This window comes from Zea mays, chromosome 7, assembly GCF_902167145.1.
Source record: "Zea mays cultivar B73 chromosome 7, Zm-B73-REFERENCE-NAM-5.0, whole genome shotgun sequence".
Classification (NCBI taxonomy): domain Eukaryota; kingdom Viridiplantae; phylum Streptophyta; class Magnoliopsida; order Poales; family Poaceae; genus Zea; species Zea mays.
Window position 1 is genome coordinate 184,620,503 of NC_050102.1, and position 17,346 is coordinate 184,637,848.

Sequence of the window (17,346 nt, forward strand, 5' to 3'; positions counted from 1 at the left end):
CTCCCTCCGTGCCATAAAGAGCACAGTTTTTATTTCCCTAAAAGTCAAACATTTATATTTTTCATCACAAATATTAGTCTTATGATAGCTAAATAGTATTATTAGATATATATATGTTACATCTTTCTGAGTTCTGCCTTGTTTGATGTAATCAGCTTATCTTTATAGTTAGATAAAAACTTAGCTATGTTCGTCGCTACTAGTGACTAGTCCAGGCTGCTTTTGGATTGTTCTAGTTTGTCTCTCTCTGGCTGCTCTTCAGTCTCTAGGAGATTCGAACAAGTGTTTCTGGATTGCTGCGCTTACCTATTTGGGTCTCTCTTACGTAGCTGATAGTTGCGTTAATCTTGTCGGCTTTTGGTTGTTGGTGAAGTCTGTGGTCATTGTCCTGTTACTATTTCTTAATAAAATAGGGGTGTTCCCCTCTATCAAAAAAAATAATAATACTGTACTTATTTAACTTATAAATATTGCTAATAATTTTTAAAAACATGGTCGAACTTAAAAGTTGAGTTAGCACAAACTACTCCCTCCGTTCCATTTGACTTTTTTATCCTTCGACCGCCTTGTTAACTTTTACTGTGATATCATCTCACATCTACCGTATAATATATTTTAAATATAGCTTTGATTTTTTTTATTTTGTCCATGAATTTTTTTAATAAGATGAGGTGGTCAAATCTGGTAAAATCAAATAAATTATAAATTTAAACGAATGAAGTATTTTTTTAATGAAGTGAGTATGCCTAAAGCAGAGCCGATCCTTGCTCCTTGCCTCCTTGGTTAGGGTGAGCGAGGCAACTGCCGGTATATGTTGAATTCTGGATGTAATAGTATAAATAGCGATTTCTTTAATATATATTTAGATATTTTTATATACAAAATAGATATGGGTATAACTAGATAGTGTAGCTCCATTCATGTCGAATATAGAGGACTAACTGTAAATACCAAGATATTTGAGTCGTATATGGGTCCCTAATTTCGGATGCTCGTTTTCCTTTTGTGCATAATATTTTTATAAAGTTAAGTTTTATATATGAACTACATCGTTCGTTCACTTCTCCATCTCAGTTTTGTATCGTTGCTGAAATTTTGAGTTGTTTCGGTCTCTTGTTTTTCCTTTGGTCTCTCTTGTGTTTTTTGGGAAAACCTTTGAATCTCTTGAGAGGATTTGGTTTGGGGATTTGTTGATGGGTGAGATATACTCCTAGGGTCACTACTTACTCTCTGTTGGTACAGTTTGTGGTTGTGATCTTAGCTAATCTCGTTTTGAGTTCGTTCTAGAAAACCCCCAACAAAAGCACAGTTTTGTTCGTATTTTTAGATCTATGGTTGATTCACAATTCCGATTGAGATCAAAATTTGTGGAGACCATGGAAACATATTTTCCAGTTGTGTTAAAATTTAATCTCAAACTGATTTCGTTTGGTTCAATTTCACATCCAAGAACAAAATTTCACGTTGCTGAAATCAACACTTGTTCGCGACACGATTTTGGACTGCTTCAGAATTTTTGGTCTCGGATTTGCGATCCGTTTGTTTTGCTGGTCTTGTGTGAGTATTAGAAACATTTTAAAATCATGAGATCACTGATTTGCTGATGTGGTTTTGGTTTGATCGCCTACTTAATTTCAATTGAAATGAAGTGCTCATATTCAGTGTTTGGCAGCAAAAACTTGATTGGCTCACATTCACCCCTCTAGTCACCTCACATGTCCTTCACCTGTCAGCCGTTTGTATACAAAATTGTCGTGAGGGTTTCTGGTAAAGCAGTCAAGGGACATTGAATTCACATCTGACGGATTTTAAAGACTATGATCTGGTTAAGATCAAGAAGCGCGATCTCTGACGCATCTAGGGGTGGTAATGGATCACGATTCAAATGCTTCTTCATAAAATGGTAGGACCCTAAATAAAAGGCAGTTCAAAAATAAATAGAAATAGGGTCCGATCTTAATATTATAGTGTAAAATTTAGAGCTTATTATCACCTCTAGACGCACCGAAGAAGTTTGCTGCAAGAGTTGACTTGACATTTTGCATTTGCATATTTTTCATGGATGGGTGAGTTCACTCAATTTTTTAGCACACTCATCATTGTCTTATACAATACTTTTTTATGTCTAGGACGTAGTGAAGTACTTCCTCCGTTTCAAAATATTAGTTGTTTTAGCTCTTAATTTTTATGTCTATATTTAAATGGATGAACATAAATCTAAACACACGTATAAAACATATACATCAAGTATTGTGTAAATCCAATAAATCTCTAAAATGATTTTTATTTTGCGACAGAGTTACTGGACAAATTAGACTACCTCGAGCAGTCACCGTATCCCACTCTCTATCTTACTCTATATTTTAAACTCTACTTTATAAATAATATAATATACAATGTAAAACAGTATTTTACACAGCCGTTTACAATAAACAGCCTGCTAAAGATGACCTTATACAATCCAAAAGGCCCATCGCCGCCGCCAAATGAAACCGTCCGAATAAACAGAGGAGCCCATCCCCAGCCCGGGAAGTAGTCTTCTAGAGCCTTCCCTCCGCAGCGGTGGCAGTATAAAAGACACACGCACACGGCACACCCGTCGCCTTCAACCATCGTTAGAGTTTCCTTGGTAGTTTTTTTCCCTCTTGTCACAGCACCCCCCACCCACACACACCCAAGGCCCCAACTGCAGTGCCCATCCGGCAGTCAGGTCGATGGCGGCGGAAGCAGCGGCAGCGGGGAAGGAGAAGATGCGGACGCTAGTCAGCAGCGACTTCAAGAAGTTCGATGTGGAGGAGTCTGTGGCGAGGGAATCGCTGATTATCCTGAACCTGATGGCGGACTGCGACGACAGTGACATCCCGGTCTTCAACGTCAACGCCAATATCCTCGACAAGGTCATCGCGTACTGCAGGAAGCACGCCTCGGCGCCGCGCGCCGATGGCGGTGATGCGGAGCCAAGTGCTGCGAGTAACAAGGCCTCAGCGGACGATCTCAAGTCCTTTGATGCTGAGTTCGTCGATGTTGACCTGGTCACCCTCTTGGAGCTCATTAAGGTGAGGCCCTTGCACCTACTATCTTCTCCCGATAGTTGTCTGGATCTGATTCTTCTCGAACTGTTAAAATCTGCTTGTGCGAACTGTTATAAGTTATTGACTGATTGATTAAGATTAGAACTATCTTGTTCGGAGATTGGCCATTGCCTGGAAATATTAGGATATTCTGTGTTTGTGTTGCTGCTGTTTAATTTAGTTGCTGGGCGTAAACTACTTCCGTTTCGTGTAATTGAATTTGCTTCATGTAGAAACTGGATACCGTGCTGCTGTTTTATTAGCTTACGAATCTGGGATAGGTATCGAGTCCATCGCATGATATATATTTGAAATTGTCCGTTGATGTTTAAGATGGCTTATCTATCCTATGTTTAATGGGGATGCAATACTTGTTTCACAATACAGTAGCAGGCATTGATAATTCATTTGTTGTAGGACTGGCATAAACAGTGATTAGTTGCTTAGGATATTTATCTGCTTGATGAAACCATTGCCTTCTCATGGTTCATCCATGTTGTGAATGGTTTGCATATATAGATAGTTTTGCCCTGTCATATATCTTATGGTTACCTGCAACAACTAGAAGTTACCATGCATGTTCTTGATTATCATACATTAGATCAGGAGCTGGGTTTATTTATTCTTACACTTCAGTTGTTTGTGATTTAGACAGAGATCATCTTAGATACGGTCTGATTTTATCCTATGTGTGAAACCTCTATTGTGCACCCATTGTTGTGTGGATCTCTATGTATTTGAAATTGTTCACTTGGTAATTAGAGTTGTTTGCCCATTAGATAGATGATGAGCTAGGTTTATTCTTTACAATTTAATTTTTTTTTATATAGACTGGTCTTCTTGGATCATGAATTCATGATGCATTAGATAGATGATAAGTTGGGTTTATTCTTTACTATTTGATTGTTTCTTGATTTTTATGTAGACTGTGATCTCCTTTTGTTGATTGAGGGTCCCTAGTATTTGGAATTGTCCACTTGGTAATTAGTAGTAGTACACACCCATCTAGTCATGATCATTGTTGTACTTTGGTCCATAGATATTTGAAATTGTTCCGAAATGTTTGTATGATGCTTTAGGATGAGCTGGAGTAGTTGTATATATATATGGTTCTGCCATGCTTGGTGCACATGTACAGTTAGTTGAAGGCAGAATTGGTGTTTGTATTGGCCATTATATTTTGAGTGTCAAGAAATAAATATATTGTAGGATTATATTGTGACTGTCCATGCTACTGCATTCACAGGCTGCAGACTACCTGGAGATCAATGGGCTGCTGGACCTGACCTGCCAGGCCGTCGCGGACATGATCAAGGGGAAGACTCCAGAGGAGATACGCGAGACATTCGACATCGAGAATGACTTCACACCTGAGGAAGAGGCTAAAGTGAGGAGGGAGAATCAGTGGGCCTTTGAATGAAGAAGCTGCAGGCTAGCTCTAACAAAACAATAGCAATATCATATAACCAGGCCAGAGATGAAGTGCTTGTTCAGGATGTTATGAGTCGAAGGTTTGGTTGGTCGTGAGCAGACTATATTGCTGTTCCAGTATTTTGGCTGGTTTGGTTCTCAAACATTGCTGGTTCTTCTGCCTACCCAATTTTGTTTTACTGGTTGCTTTGCTTTGCTTCGCTTCGCTGATGTGCTATTGCTTATGGTTTTATTTGTTTGTTCCGTCTCCGTCGATGTGTGATATGGTATCGCCTGATGTATTTATGTTGGAATTACGGGCCTACTTGGTTAGTTGGCTTTGAACTAAGAGGCCGCAAGATGCTGACTGCTGTGTCATGTGACAGGAAAAAGTTGTGCTAAACAGCATAGAACAACGGTAAAGATAAAATTTGTCTGTTATAAAAAAAGATAAATTTTCTATAAGTTTAAATTAGAAAATCGGCTAAAAACAATCAACAGACTTCCTAGTAGCACCAGACACATGCTTGTATATTGTAATAAGAAGATAAGGCACTATACGAGACAACGTCTAGATTTTCTAAGGTGCCTTTATAGATGAGTCATTATATATGGAATATTCAATCATTCCTCTGATGGACTGACTCTGAAGCTGATAGACGGGTGGAATAGGTGATTCTACAAAACTTACTTTAAACAATATAAAGTTGGTCTATAAAAGGTGTTAGTGTAAATTAAAACCAAGTTCGAATGAGAAAAAGAGAGAAAAATACTCTTCACTTGATTGCTCTCTTGAGATATGTATTAAACTACGAGCAATATATAAGTAAAGTATAATCACTAAGGAAGACGAAAATCACAGTAAAGTAAAGTGGACAAGGGACACGGCGAATTTTCACGTGGTTCGGCCAAAGCCTACTCCATGTTGTGGTGACCTCTTTCGGTTAAGGATTGCACTCAACCCCTCTCAAGTGATCTAAAGATCAAACTTGAGTGTCACGTTATTCTCCCTTATATTTCAACCTGCTTATAAGGAATCTCCAAAAGCTGGAGTGACTTACGCCTTACACAAGATGATCACAATCCAAAATCAGAGTAAGAACACAAACACAAATACACAATACAGCAACAACAACACACAAAAGTTAAGACAAGAGCGTAGCAATAAAATCTCTTATAAGTCACTGAACAGCGTGGTCGTTGGGTACCTGGAGAGGAAACCTAGGCACTCCTTTTATAGCTCCAAGAGGCCTAGGACCCGTTGCCTTCTCCACAAGGAAGCTAAAAAAATTCCCTGTCTGCAAGCTTATCGGACAGTCTGGTGCGCTACTAGATATCCGGCCAGCAACAGTCGCTCGGCGATCTGATTGGTCAGTTTCCTTTTCCAGTGTGGCACCCGACAGTCCGATGCGCCACTCGGTAGCAGCCACGTCAGCTAGCCATTGGCGGCTGGCGCCCGCCCGTAGAGAGAGAGCCGTTGGAGTTGATGTCTGGTGCACCGGACAGTGCACTATTCACTGTCCAGTGAATTTTATAATTAAAATTCCTAAGAGCTGCATCTTCGACCGTATGCTTCACCAGACAATCCGGTGCACACCTAACCGTTAGGTGGGTCCGAAACTTACCCAAGTTGGACTCTTTTGAGCCAAACTTTTCTAAGCTCTTCTTGAGAGGTTCTCTAGCACTTAGACAAACATAGTTAGCAACTAAAATAATTTACTAAGAGTTGGGATCATACCTCTTTCATTCCTTTTCTCCAGGATTTACAGTGTGTCCACAAATAAGTCCAAATGACAATTTTCTTGCACAAAAGAGTTAGCCGCCAAGCAACAGTGCAAGAAACATAGTATTATGTATGTACAACTTTTCATGTATGTGCAAGAAACATAGTATCATTCCTTTTCATGTTTTTGTAGCTTTACCTAAAGTTGCACTTTTGGCCTTCTAATTCTACTCATTTAGACTTCTTGTCTTCAATATGCTTTCTCTACTTCTGTGCTCATGCTCATATAAAGAGAGTTAGTTCACAGTAGTGTATTGGTCATTTAATCACTAAAACAACTAGAAATGGCCTAAGGGCATATTTCCCTTTTAGAAGCAATTGTTCATGTTGCAAACTCTTCATAGGGATTTCGTACAAGTCAAAAGGCTCCCAAGTGACCTAAGAATAGTTAAAGTGGTCGATTGAATTGAAGCACCAGTCGAAGCCATTGAAGATTTACCTCTTTCATTAGATGGAGTTTTGTACTACTTCTTAGAATTCTGTTATTTGTACCCTACTTAAAAATAAATTTGATTTTAGTTTTCAAGTTAGATGGCCAGAACATTCATTGTAACTTTGGTGACCATAAATGCATTATTCAGGTTGACAATAATAACATGGGTCTTGTCATCCAGTGACCCATGTTTTATTTGCTTTCTTATTATAATATTGTGAATGTAACAGAAACAATAGATCCACTGTCGATAAGAAAAACAACAAAATAAAAAATGATTGAGAAACCTCATCAAAATTATGGCACACTCATTTTGGCCATATTTTGAGGGAGGTAGAATGTCTTATTGAAGAAGAGATTCTCTATTCTTTAGATTTTACAGATTTAGAACATTGCCTATATTTCATTAAGAGTCAAATTGCAAAGAAAATTAAGAAAACTACCAAGCATAGTTCAAGAGTACTAGAAATTATTCACATAGACATGTGTGGTCCCTTTCCCATGAGAATAGTAGATGATTATGATTCTTTTATAATGTTCGTAGATGATTAATTATGATATGTCAGTATTTACCCTACTAAAGAAAGATTAAAAAACCTTAGATAAGTTTGAATTATTTAAAGCGGAAGTTGAGAATAACATGATCTAAAGATCAAGATAGTGCAATCTAACCATGGAGGTATTATAAACGTCATACATCATATGGACAAGTACTAGACCCTTTTGCAGGGTTCCTCCAAGAAAGTGGTATAGTAGCCCCATACTCAGCATTGGGTGAGCCTCAATGGAATATGGTGTGAAACCACACTTTAATGAATATGGTGTGAAGTATGTTGAGTTACTATAGTCTACTATTTGATCTGTGGATGGAGGTCTTAAGAGTGCTATCCATATATTCAATAGAGTCTCGAGTAAATTAGTGCTCAAAACCCCATTTAAGTTATGGAATGGGAGAAATCCCAAGTTGAACTATCTACATAATTGGGTTGTCTAGTTGAATCAAGAGTATTTAATCCTAAACAAGATAAATTAGATGAAAGAACAACAAGTTACCATTTTATTGGCTACCCTAAGAAGTCCAAATGATTTATATTTTATTACCCGAGCAAACATACTAAGTCTGTAGAAACAAGGCATGGAGTATTCTTAGAGATGAGATGATCAAGGGGAGCATGGTACCCCGAGAAACAAACCTTGAGCAAAAGAGGGCGTATGCCTAATTTTGATGGTTAAAGAACCATATTTCTCGGTACCTATTCAGGTTTCACCATATATTCCTTCGACTGTCAATAAATCCATGATATGATTGTTGAGTCATTGAGCATGATAATTAATGAGTATGTTACATTAACTTTTGTGGTGTTTGGGCCTTTGGCGCTAGTTACACAGGAGCCCTCAGGACTAGAGAATGAAGTTGTGCTTGATGATCCACCATTGGAGCAATCCTAGAACGATGAGAATGATGTGCTTTAAAGAGGGTTTCGTAACTCTAGAGAGAGTATAGAAGGATATAAAGCTAAACTTCTAGCCAAAGAACACACTCAGAAATAATGAATAGATTACAATGAAACCTTATCACCTATCTTAACTAAAGATTCATTCATGGTAATAATGGCATTAGTTGCACATTATAATTTAGAACTCCATCAAATAGATGTAAAGACAATATTATTGAATGAAGAGTTGCTTGAAAATATTTGCATTGCACAATCCAAGGGGTTTATCACAAGAGAAAAAAATACGGGATGCCACTTATGGAAGTCCATTTATAGATTAAAGCAAACTTCTAGATAATGGTACCTCAAGTTTGATGGGACTATAAGAAAATATAGTTTTGAAAAAAAACAAGGAAGATAATTGCATTTATGCAAAGTTTAAGAATGAAAAGTACATTTTCCTAGTTTTGTATGTAGATGATATTCTATTGGCTAGTAGTGATAAGAACCTATAAGATGTTAGCATATCAGAACACATAAGATGTTAGCACATCCACTCACAAAGTCACAAAAGTCCTTCCACCCAGCGTGGATAAAGAGCACATAGTGGGCATGAGATTTAAAAAGCATATTATTCTAGATCGAGGCATTATTAAACAACCATCTCATCAGGTTGAGAAGATTAGGCCACATTGAGATAGAGAGACAAGTTGTAGTAGATGAGTTCGCTGGCACATAATTGGTCTCTATAATACATTGGGCTTGATGTGTTAATTTGTCAAAGGGTGGAACATAGAAAGTTAACAAAGAAAGCTGAGACTAAAGGGGAGAATGTTAAATGTGTCCTTGGACTTAGTCAAGAGACCGATTTGGGGTCAACCACGTGCCCTGATTAGGGGCACACACCTTTCTATGGTTGTGGCCCTCAGTTATAGACGATATAAAAATCAAGGTAGGATCGACACGAAAGCCAACATTTATGCCAACCCTAGATGCCACATGAGAACGATTCTAATCTACCTCCTAGTGCCCTAGTGACCAGAAACACACGCAATTTCCCTAATGGTTCCCATAGACACTAACGGATTTACATCAGTGACTATTAATGTTAGCTTGCTCATGGTCCTAACATACAAGAAGGAAAGACTCAACAAGAGGGATGCACTCAAGTCCTAGAGACGACGTCGGCGCCATCCACTACTATGGTCAGCATCCATCTTGGACTCGATGGTATGGTTGTCTTTCTATCTCTTTTCACACACTCAACAAACACACTAGATCTGCATCTACTATTCAATATACAAGAACAAAGATGAACTAAATAAGATTAGTTAGACCCTAAAGCGTAAGAAAGAATCCATTGGTGTGTGGCTGCGTCGAGCCAAACGGAAGACAAGAAAAATGGGAGAGGTGGTTGGGTGAAGAGTGAATTGTAGCCTTCAAAAGGCTAAAGATGTTGGAGGACATGTGAGCTTGACAATATCTAGTTATTCTATTTTTATTTCACTTCTTGTGGGTCCAACAACACTGCCCCTAAACTAAGCGAAGGAGAATCCAAATATGGGTTTGGTAAATCTCATATCCCTATCAATACCCACGCCATCTTATCCAGTTTTGGTTCCCTATCCTTATGTATATGATTTTTGTTATTTATAGGGTGTTTGGCTTGTGTAATGAAGTAGTTCATCATTTTCTCACTCCTTACCTTATTGTTTGGTTTGTGGAATGGAATGAGTTGATTCATCACCATTTTATTCCTTATAGACTAATAATTAGTAATAATATGAGGAATGAGTTCGTTCTACCACATTTGTGAAATGTACTCATAATGCACCATCTCATCTAGAATGAATTGATTCTTCAAACCAAACACCCCTTTAGTCTCTAACCAAATGTCGCATACATATCTATTAAGTACATACTCTCTTAAAACAGGGATAAAAATAATGTTAGAGTCGTGAGTAGGAGCAACACTGCAATTATCAAGGGCAATCATGTAATTGTCCTTTGTTATAAATTATAAAATATTGTGTCATGCTCTCAACACACCCCTTTATATTGTGTTATACACACCGATGTTTAACAATTGAGTGATAAATATTGTGTTATCTGAATAATCTACAGAGAGGGGCTTGACTATGAGGTTAGGGAAGAATGACAGCTACTACTGTACTAGTCGTGCTTGTTTTACTCTGCAGGTACCCAGAGTAGTGTTTGAATCGGCACAATCAGTCAGTTTTAACTACTACTAGTACTCTGCCATTTACTAGAGCTTCTTGTTGTATACAGTGTATGGTTCTTATTTTGGTAGCAAGACTGTAATTTGAGAAAGCTTATAAAGCAGCAGTAAGACATGCCTTTGGTTGATTATTCTTTGTGTTTGTAAGTTCATTATCAAGATGGTTCTTTGCATTTGTTCATACATGCTTTTGGTTGATTCAGGTTTGGCTATCACATGTCTGAAGTTGTAAGCTTGTAACTCATATTTTTCTCAAACAACCTTTTCCAATCCTAAGCTGCCGAACAAGGAGAAGAAGTGTTCTAGGCAAAAGTGTTCTAATTGGATTAATTCTAGACTAGAAAGAGCGAAAGATCCAGATGCACTAAATCGAGGCCTGAAACAGTTCATGGCTTGGAACTGTTCCTATACTACCGAACGGGTCCGAGCTATTTCCAAATATATATTATCTATTGCTACTTCCTTCATATATCATTACTTTATGTGTTCTTGCTGGTTACATTTGCCACCATTGTTGGTAAGACGGTACCACCCATAGTTTTATTGAGAAAGGCTTTTTAAGATGGTTGTGGTTGTACAGATTGGAAAATAAAACTACACTGACTTAATTTTCCTTTTCTTCTTGTGCTTCAGGAAGCTTGATTACGTTGGAGTTTGTCCCACCAATGTCACTGTACCGCATAATCTGAGCTCTCTCCACCTTCATCATCGGGACTTTTCTCAAACTTCTCCGGTGTACACTTGGGAGACTTGAGTGATCCTGAAACTATAGGAGCTCATATTTGTGTATGTTCTATAAAGGATAGATATTATAAATATTGTGAATATAGAAACGTGGTAACACAGGGGCAATTAACTATTTTATTAAATCATGGTTCGTTCTTGTTCACCCGTCTCATACATTATTCCATTTATTTCTTATCTTAGTTGTATGTTTACCAAAAAATGAAGAATCGATCCAAAAAAGAACTAACCATGGTTCCTTTTTCCTTCTGTTTGCTCTCGTGCAGTTCGACTACCTTCAGCATGCTCAAGCTCGCCAAGGAGGCCAACAGGTGGCAACATCCTGATTTCTTCTTGTTCACTCATCCCATACATCACTATTTTTATTTCTTATCTCAGTTGTATGCTTACCAAAAAAGAATAATAGATACAACAGTGAACTAACCATGGTTGTTCTTTTTCCTACTTTTCGCGCTCGTGCAGTTCGACTACCTTATCCCACCGATAGGAATGGACAAGTGCAGCGTGAACAGCGTGGACAGCGGCAACATACACAAGGCGGGCATGGTGATGAACGGGTTGCCCATCAGTGTGTACACATCGGAGACGTTGAGGTGTGCGGCGGCTATGTCCATAGACGGTTGATGAGCAAGATGCTCAGGCACATTGGGGATTCACCGTTGATCAGGTTCGACACATACACATGCAGCGCGTGCGCCGTGTCGTGCACGCTCAAGTGGGACGTGGCCACTGTCATGGAGTACAAAGGCCTACCCCTGCAGCAGGTCGTCGACTACTATGTCAGGGTGTTGACACCTTTTTTGGGGCGCCAATCACTCAACACGAACCAGTGGCAGTGCTCTCTGGTCAGGCGCGTACGGTCCGCGGCCAAGGGCCGGACGATCCACGACCTGGCGCGAGGCTAGGGTTCCCTGCCTGATGGCTGGACGGTCCGCGCCCTAGGGCCGGACGGTCCGCGCATGCGTAGGGGCAGCGGAAGGTCGCAGGCGGTGCCTGGATCTCTCTCCCGGGAGGGACCCCGTCGGGGAGGAGAGATCCTAGGAGTTGTCTAGGCTCAGGCAGGCCGACCTAGACTCCTCTAATCGACGTAGAGTCGAAGAGAAGCGGAGAATTTACAGATTGAGAGGCTAAACTAGAACTAGACTAGAACTACTCCTAATTGTACAGGAAATAAAAGCGAGATAAAAGTGTTATTGATTCGATTGATGATTACAAATCGGCCATATACCTCTCTATTTATAGAGGAGGGGGCTGGACCCTTTACAAACTAATTTCCGAGCTAATTTCGTGAATCTAGCTAACAACCGTAGCACAAAACTCAGAACCCTAATCTGTTCTGCGCACGCGCGGACCGTCCGGCTCATAGGTGCGGACCGTCCGGACCACGGACCGTCTGGCCTCAGGGCCGGACCGTCCGCAGCTCAATTTGGTGCCCAACATATGCCCCCTGCCTTTTGGTGGAGCTGAGCAAACCAAAAGCAACTAACTCGATGTGATTACATCGGTTCTCTTAGGCATCTTGCCACATACTAGGTTGGTACTGTTTGAGGAAACGCTCATTCAAAGCCTTGGGTAAATCCTTACCTTGTAATGTTTGTAGTAAATAGGTGTTACCAGACATTACCTGTTTTACTTTATAAGGACCCTCCCATCTTGGCGACCATTTCCCAAACTTCCGGTCTTTATTCCTTAGAGGCAGGATAGTCTTCCACACCAGGTCTCGTACTTGAAATGACTTTGCTTTGACCTTCTTGTTGTAGGCCCTGGCTACCATGATCTTGTCCTTTTCTATTGCTCCCAAAGCTATCACCCTCTTGTCGGTCACCTCATCAATATTATCCATCATTGAATTATAATAATCAATGACGGTTAGATCATTTTGTCTGGCGAACCTGACAGCATTCAAACTTATTTCCACAGGCAACACTGCTTCCTGCCCATAGACAAGCTCAAAAGGAGATACTTTAGTAGCACTATGTTTAGATATTCTATAAGCCCATAAAGCTTCAGACAAAATCTTATGCCAATGCTTGGGATTATCAGATATCTTCTTTTTTTATCAAGTTAATCAATGTCCTATTACTAGACTCGGCCTGTCCATTGGCCTGAGCATAATATGGAGATGAATTAAGCAACTTAATTCTATATAATTCAGCAAATTCACGTACCTTTTTTGACATAAAAGAAGTTCCTTGATCTGTAGTTAAAGTCTGGGGAATGCCGAATCTATGAATAATATGCTCAGTTATGAACTCAATTACCTCCATGTGTGTCATGTTCTTCAGAGCAACGACTTAGTCTATTTGGTAAAGTAATCAGTGGCAACTAACACGAACTGATTCCCCTTTGATGATGAAGGATGAATTTCCCCTATAAAGTCTAATCCCCATCCCCTGAAAGGCCAAGGCTTGATGATAGGATGTAATTTGGCTGCAGGGACCAACTGTAGGTCGCCAAATTTTTGACACGCTTGGCATCCTTTGTAGTACTTGAAACAATCAGCTATCATGTTAGGCCAATAAAAACCAGACCTTCGCAACAACCACTTCATCTTTGGAGCTGATTGATGGGTACCACAAATTCCTTCATGTACTTCGGTCATGGCTAATATAGCATCATCTGGGCCTAAGCACTTAAGCAGGACGTCGTTGACTGTTCGGCGGTAAAGTTCATCACTCATCAAAACATACTTAAAAGCTGTACGCTGAATGTTCTTATCTGTCCTAATATTGGGATTTCGTAAATAATTAGTTACGAGCGTTCTCCAATCACTTGCATCGGCTTTATTATCAGCCGAATTAATTAGGAGAACTTTCCTGGTGACTCCGGACAGTCCGGAGTCTCTACTCAGACGGTCCGCGACCTGGGGAATTGGCCCTGCACCGGTTATCAGATTTTCAGTGTTGTGAAATCTCCCTCGCTTTATCCGATAACCTGATGCATCTTGTGCCAAATTATTAGCTCTATGATCCTCAACTCTAGAGATATGTCGAATACTGAATTCGTCAAAAGAATGAATTATGCCCCAACATTTTTCAAGGTAACTATTTAGAGTACCATCAAAACATTGATATTCTTCTAACACCTGTTGGACGACCAGCTGAGAATCACCAAATGCCTTCACATGTTTTACTCCCATACAATTTAAAAGTTCCAAGCCGAAGAAAAGGGCCTCATATTTGGCTTGATTGTTAGTGCAATAAGTTTTCAATCGGCTAGAGAAGTCGAAGGAGACATCACTTGGTGAAACAAGTACTATGCCAATTCCTTGCCCTTCATTGCAAACCGATCCATCAAAATATAAAGTCCAAGGAGTAATAGTGAGGTATGACATGTCTAGTTTATGAGTATCATTAATCCGATGTTCTACAATAAAATCCTTTACGACCTGGTCTCTCATAGATTTTAATGGTTCATAGGCCAAGTCATATTCTATGAGTGCATAAGCCCACTTACTAATTCTACCACTCATAATTAGGTTATGCAACATGTACTTGATCACATCGGCTTGACCAAAAACAGTGCAATGACTAGATAGTAAATAACATCTACACTTGGTGCATGCATAAAACAAGCATAAGCATAACTTCTCAATAAAAGTGTACCTTGTTTCAGCATCCACCAACCTCCGACTTAGATATGTCACCACATGCTCCTTTCCTTCAATTTCTTGTGTCAGAACAACACCAATGACCTTATCTTCAGCTGCAATGTATAATCGGAATGGTACTCCTGCTTGTGGTGCTTTTAATACGAGAGCCGAAGACAAGTATTTTTTAATGAGATCAAATGCTTCCTGCTGCTCTACCCCTAAGCGAATTCGGCATCATTCTTAAGCCGAAGGATAGGGGTGAAGGCATAAATCTTCCCAACTAGGTTAGAAATAAACCTTCGTAAATAATTCACCTTGCCGAGAAACTTCTGCACTTCGACCTTACAGGTCGGAGGTCCCACATTCCGAATAGACTTGATTCGGTCAGGGTCTATCTCTATACCATGTTCATGGATGACAAATCCTAAAAACTTACCAGCCGACACTCCAAAAGCACATTTACATGGGTTTATTTTCAAACCATACTGACACATCTTATCAAAGGCTTTGTGCAAATCAGCTAAATGAGAACTAAACTCAGCCGATTTTAATACAATATCATCAATGTAGACTACCACAGTGTTTCCCAACAGTTCGTGAAAGATCAAATTCATAGCCCTCTGATAAGTAGCACCGGCATTTTTAGACCAAATGTCATGACAACCCACTCAAATAAACCAATGAAGCCTGGACATATAAAGGTCGTTTTAGACGCATCCTCTTCGACCATAAAAATCTGATTATATCCGGCATTACCATCAAGAAAGCTAATAATTCTATTTCCTGATGCATTATTGATTAATGTGTCGGCTATGGGCATGGGATACTCATCTTTAGGAGTTGCTGATAGTCGCCTAGAGGGGGGGGTGAATAGGGCGAAACTGAAATTTACAAATATAAACACAACTACAAGCCGGGTTAGCGTTAGAAATATAAACGAGTCCGCGAGAGAGGGCGCAAAACAAATCGCAAGCAAATGAAGAGTGTGACACGCGGATTTGTTTTACCGAGGTTCGGTTCTCGCAAACCTACTCCCCGTTGAGGAGGCCACAAAGGCCAGGTCTCTTTCAACCCTTCCCTCTCTCAAACGGTCCCTTGGACCGAGTGAGCTTCTCTTCTCAAATCAAAGCCGGGAACAAAACTTCCCCGCAAGGGCCACCACACAATTGGTGCCTCTTGCCTTGATTACAATTGAGTGTTGATCACAAGAGCAAGTGAGAAAGAAAAGAAGCAATCCAAGCGCAAGAGCTCAAAAGAACACGGCAAATCTCTCTCGCTAATCACTAAAGCCTTTTGTGGAATTGGAGAGGATTTGATCTCTTTGGTGTGTCTAGAATTGAATGTCTAGCTCTTGTAAGTGGTTGAGAAGTGGAAAACTTGGATGCAATGAATGGTGGGGTGGTTGGGGTATTTATAGCCCCAACCACCAAACATGACCGTTGGTGGGGCTGTCTGCACGATGGCGCACCGGACAGTCCGGTGCACACCGGACATGTCCGGTGCCCCCGCCACGTCATCACTGCCGTTGGATTCTGACCGTTGGAGCTTCTGACTTGTGGGCCCGCCTGGATGTCCGGTGCACACCGGACATGCACTGTTCCTTGTCCGGTGCGCCAGTATGGGCGCGCCTGACTTCTGCGCGCGCTGCGCGCGCATTAATTGCGTCGCAGGTAGCCGTTGGCGCAGAATAGCCGTTGCTCCGGAGTTGCACCGGACAGTCCGGTGCACACCGGACATGTCCAGTGAATTATAGCGGACTAGCCGTTGGAGATTCCCGAAGCTGGCGAGTTCCTGAGGCCGCTCCTTCTTGGCGCACCGGACACTGTCCGGTGTACACCGGACAGTCCGGTGAATTATAGCGCGAGTGCCTCTGAAAATTCCCGAAGGTGGCGAGTTTGAGTTGGAGTCCTCTGGTGCACCGGACATGTCCGGTGTGCCAGACCAGAGGTGCCTTCGGTTGGCCCTTTGCTCTTTTGTTGAACCCAACTCTTGGTCTTTTTATTGGCTAAGTGTGAACCTTTAGCACCTGTATAACTTATACACTAGAACAAACTAGTTAGTCCAATTATTTGTGTTGGGCAATTCTACCACCAAAATTAATTAGGGACTAGGTGTAAGCCTAATTCCCTTTCAATCTCCCCTTTTTGGTGATTGATGCCAACACAAACCAAAGCAAATATAGAAGTGCATAATTGAACTAGTTTGCATAATGTAAGTGTAAAGGTTGCTTGGAATTGAGACAATATAAATACTTACAAGATATGCATGGATCGTTTCTTTCTTATTTAACATTTTGGACTACGCTTGCACCACATGTTTTGTTTTTGCAAACTCTTTTGTAAGTCCTTTTCAAAGTTCTTTTGCAAATAGTCAAAGGTAAATGAATAAGATTTTGCAAAGCATTTTGAAAATTTGAAATTTTCTCCCCCTGTTTCAAATGCTTCTCCTTTGACTTAAACAAAACTCCCCTAAATGAGATCCTCCTCTTAGTGTTCAAGAAGGTTTTGATATATCATTTTTGAAATACTACTTTCTCCCCCTTTTGAACATAATAGGAAAACCAATTGATAATATCCTTGGAAACACAAAGTTTTTGAGTTTGGTGGTGGTGCGGTCCTTTTGCTTTGGGCTCTTACTT

General features: G+C 40.3%; 1 protein-coding gene and 1 pseudogene across 1 annotated transcript; both read left to right on the top strand.

The window, feature by feature from the left end:
* The first annotated feature begins 2,612 nt into the window (after positions 1 to 2,612).
* Positions 2,613 to 4,671, top strand: LOC100282249 (SKP1-like protein 1B). Its single transcript, NM_001155161.2, has 2 exons — positions 2,613 to 3,056; positions 4,318 to 4,671. The coding sequence occupies exons 1-2, from the start codon at positions 2,715 to 2,717 to the stop codon at positions 4,489 to 4,491; spliced, it is 516 nt and encodes a 171-aa protein (NP_001148633.2). The 5' UTR covers positions 2,613 to 2,714; the 3' UTR covers positions 4,492 to 4,671.
* A 2,699-nt stretch (positions 4,672 to 7,370) lies between these two features.
* On the top strand, positions 7,371 to 14,098 carry LOC109941231 (probable isoaspartyl peptidase/L-asparaginase 2; annotated as a pseudogene).
* The last annotated feature ends 3,248 nt before the right edge of the window (positions 14,099 to 17,346 follow it).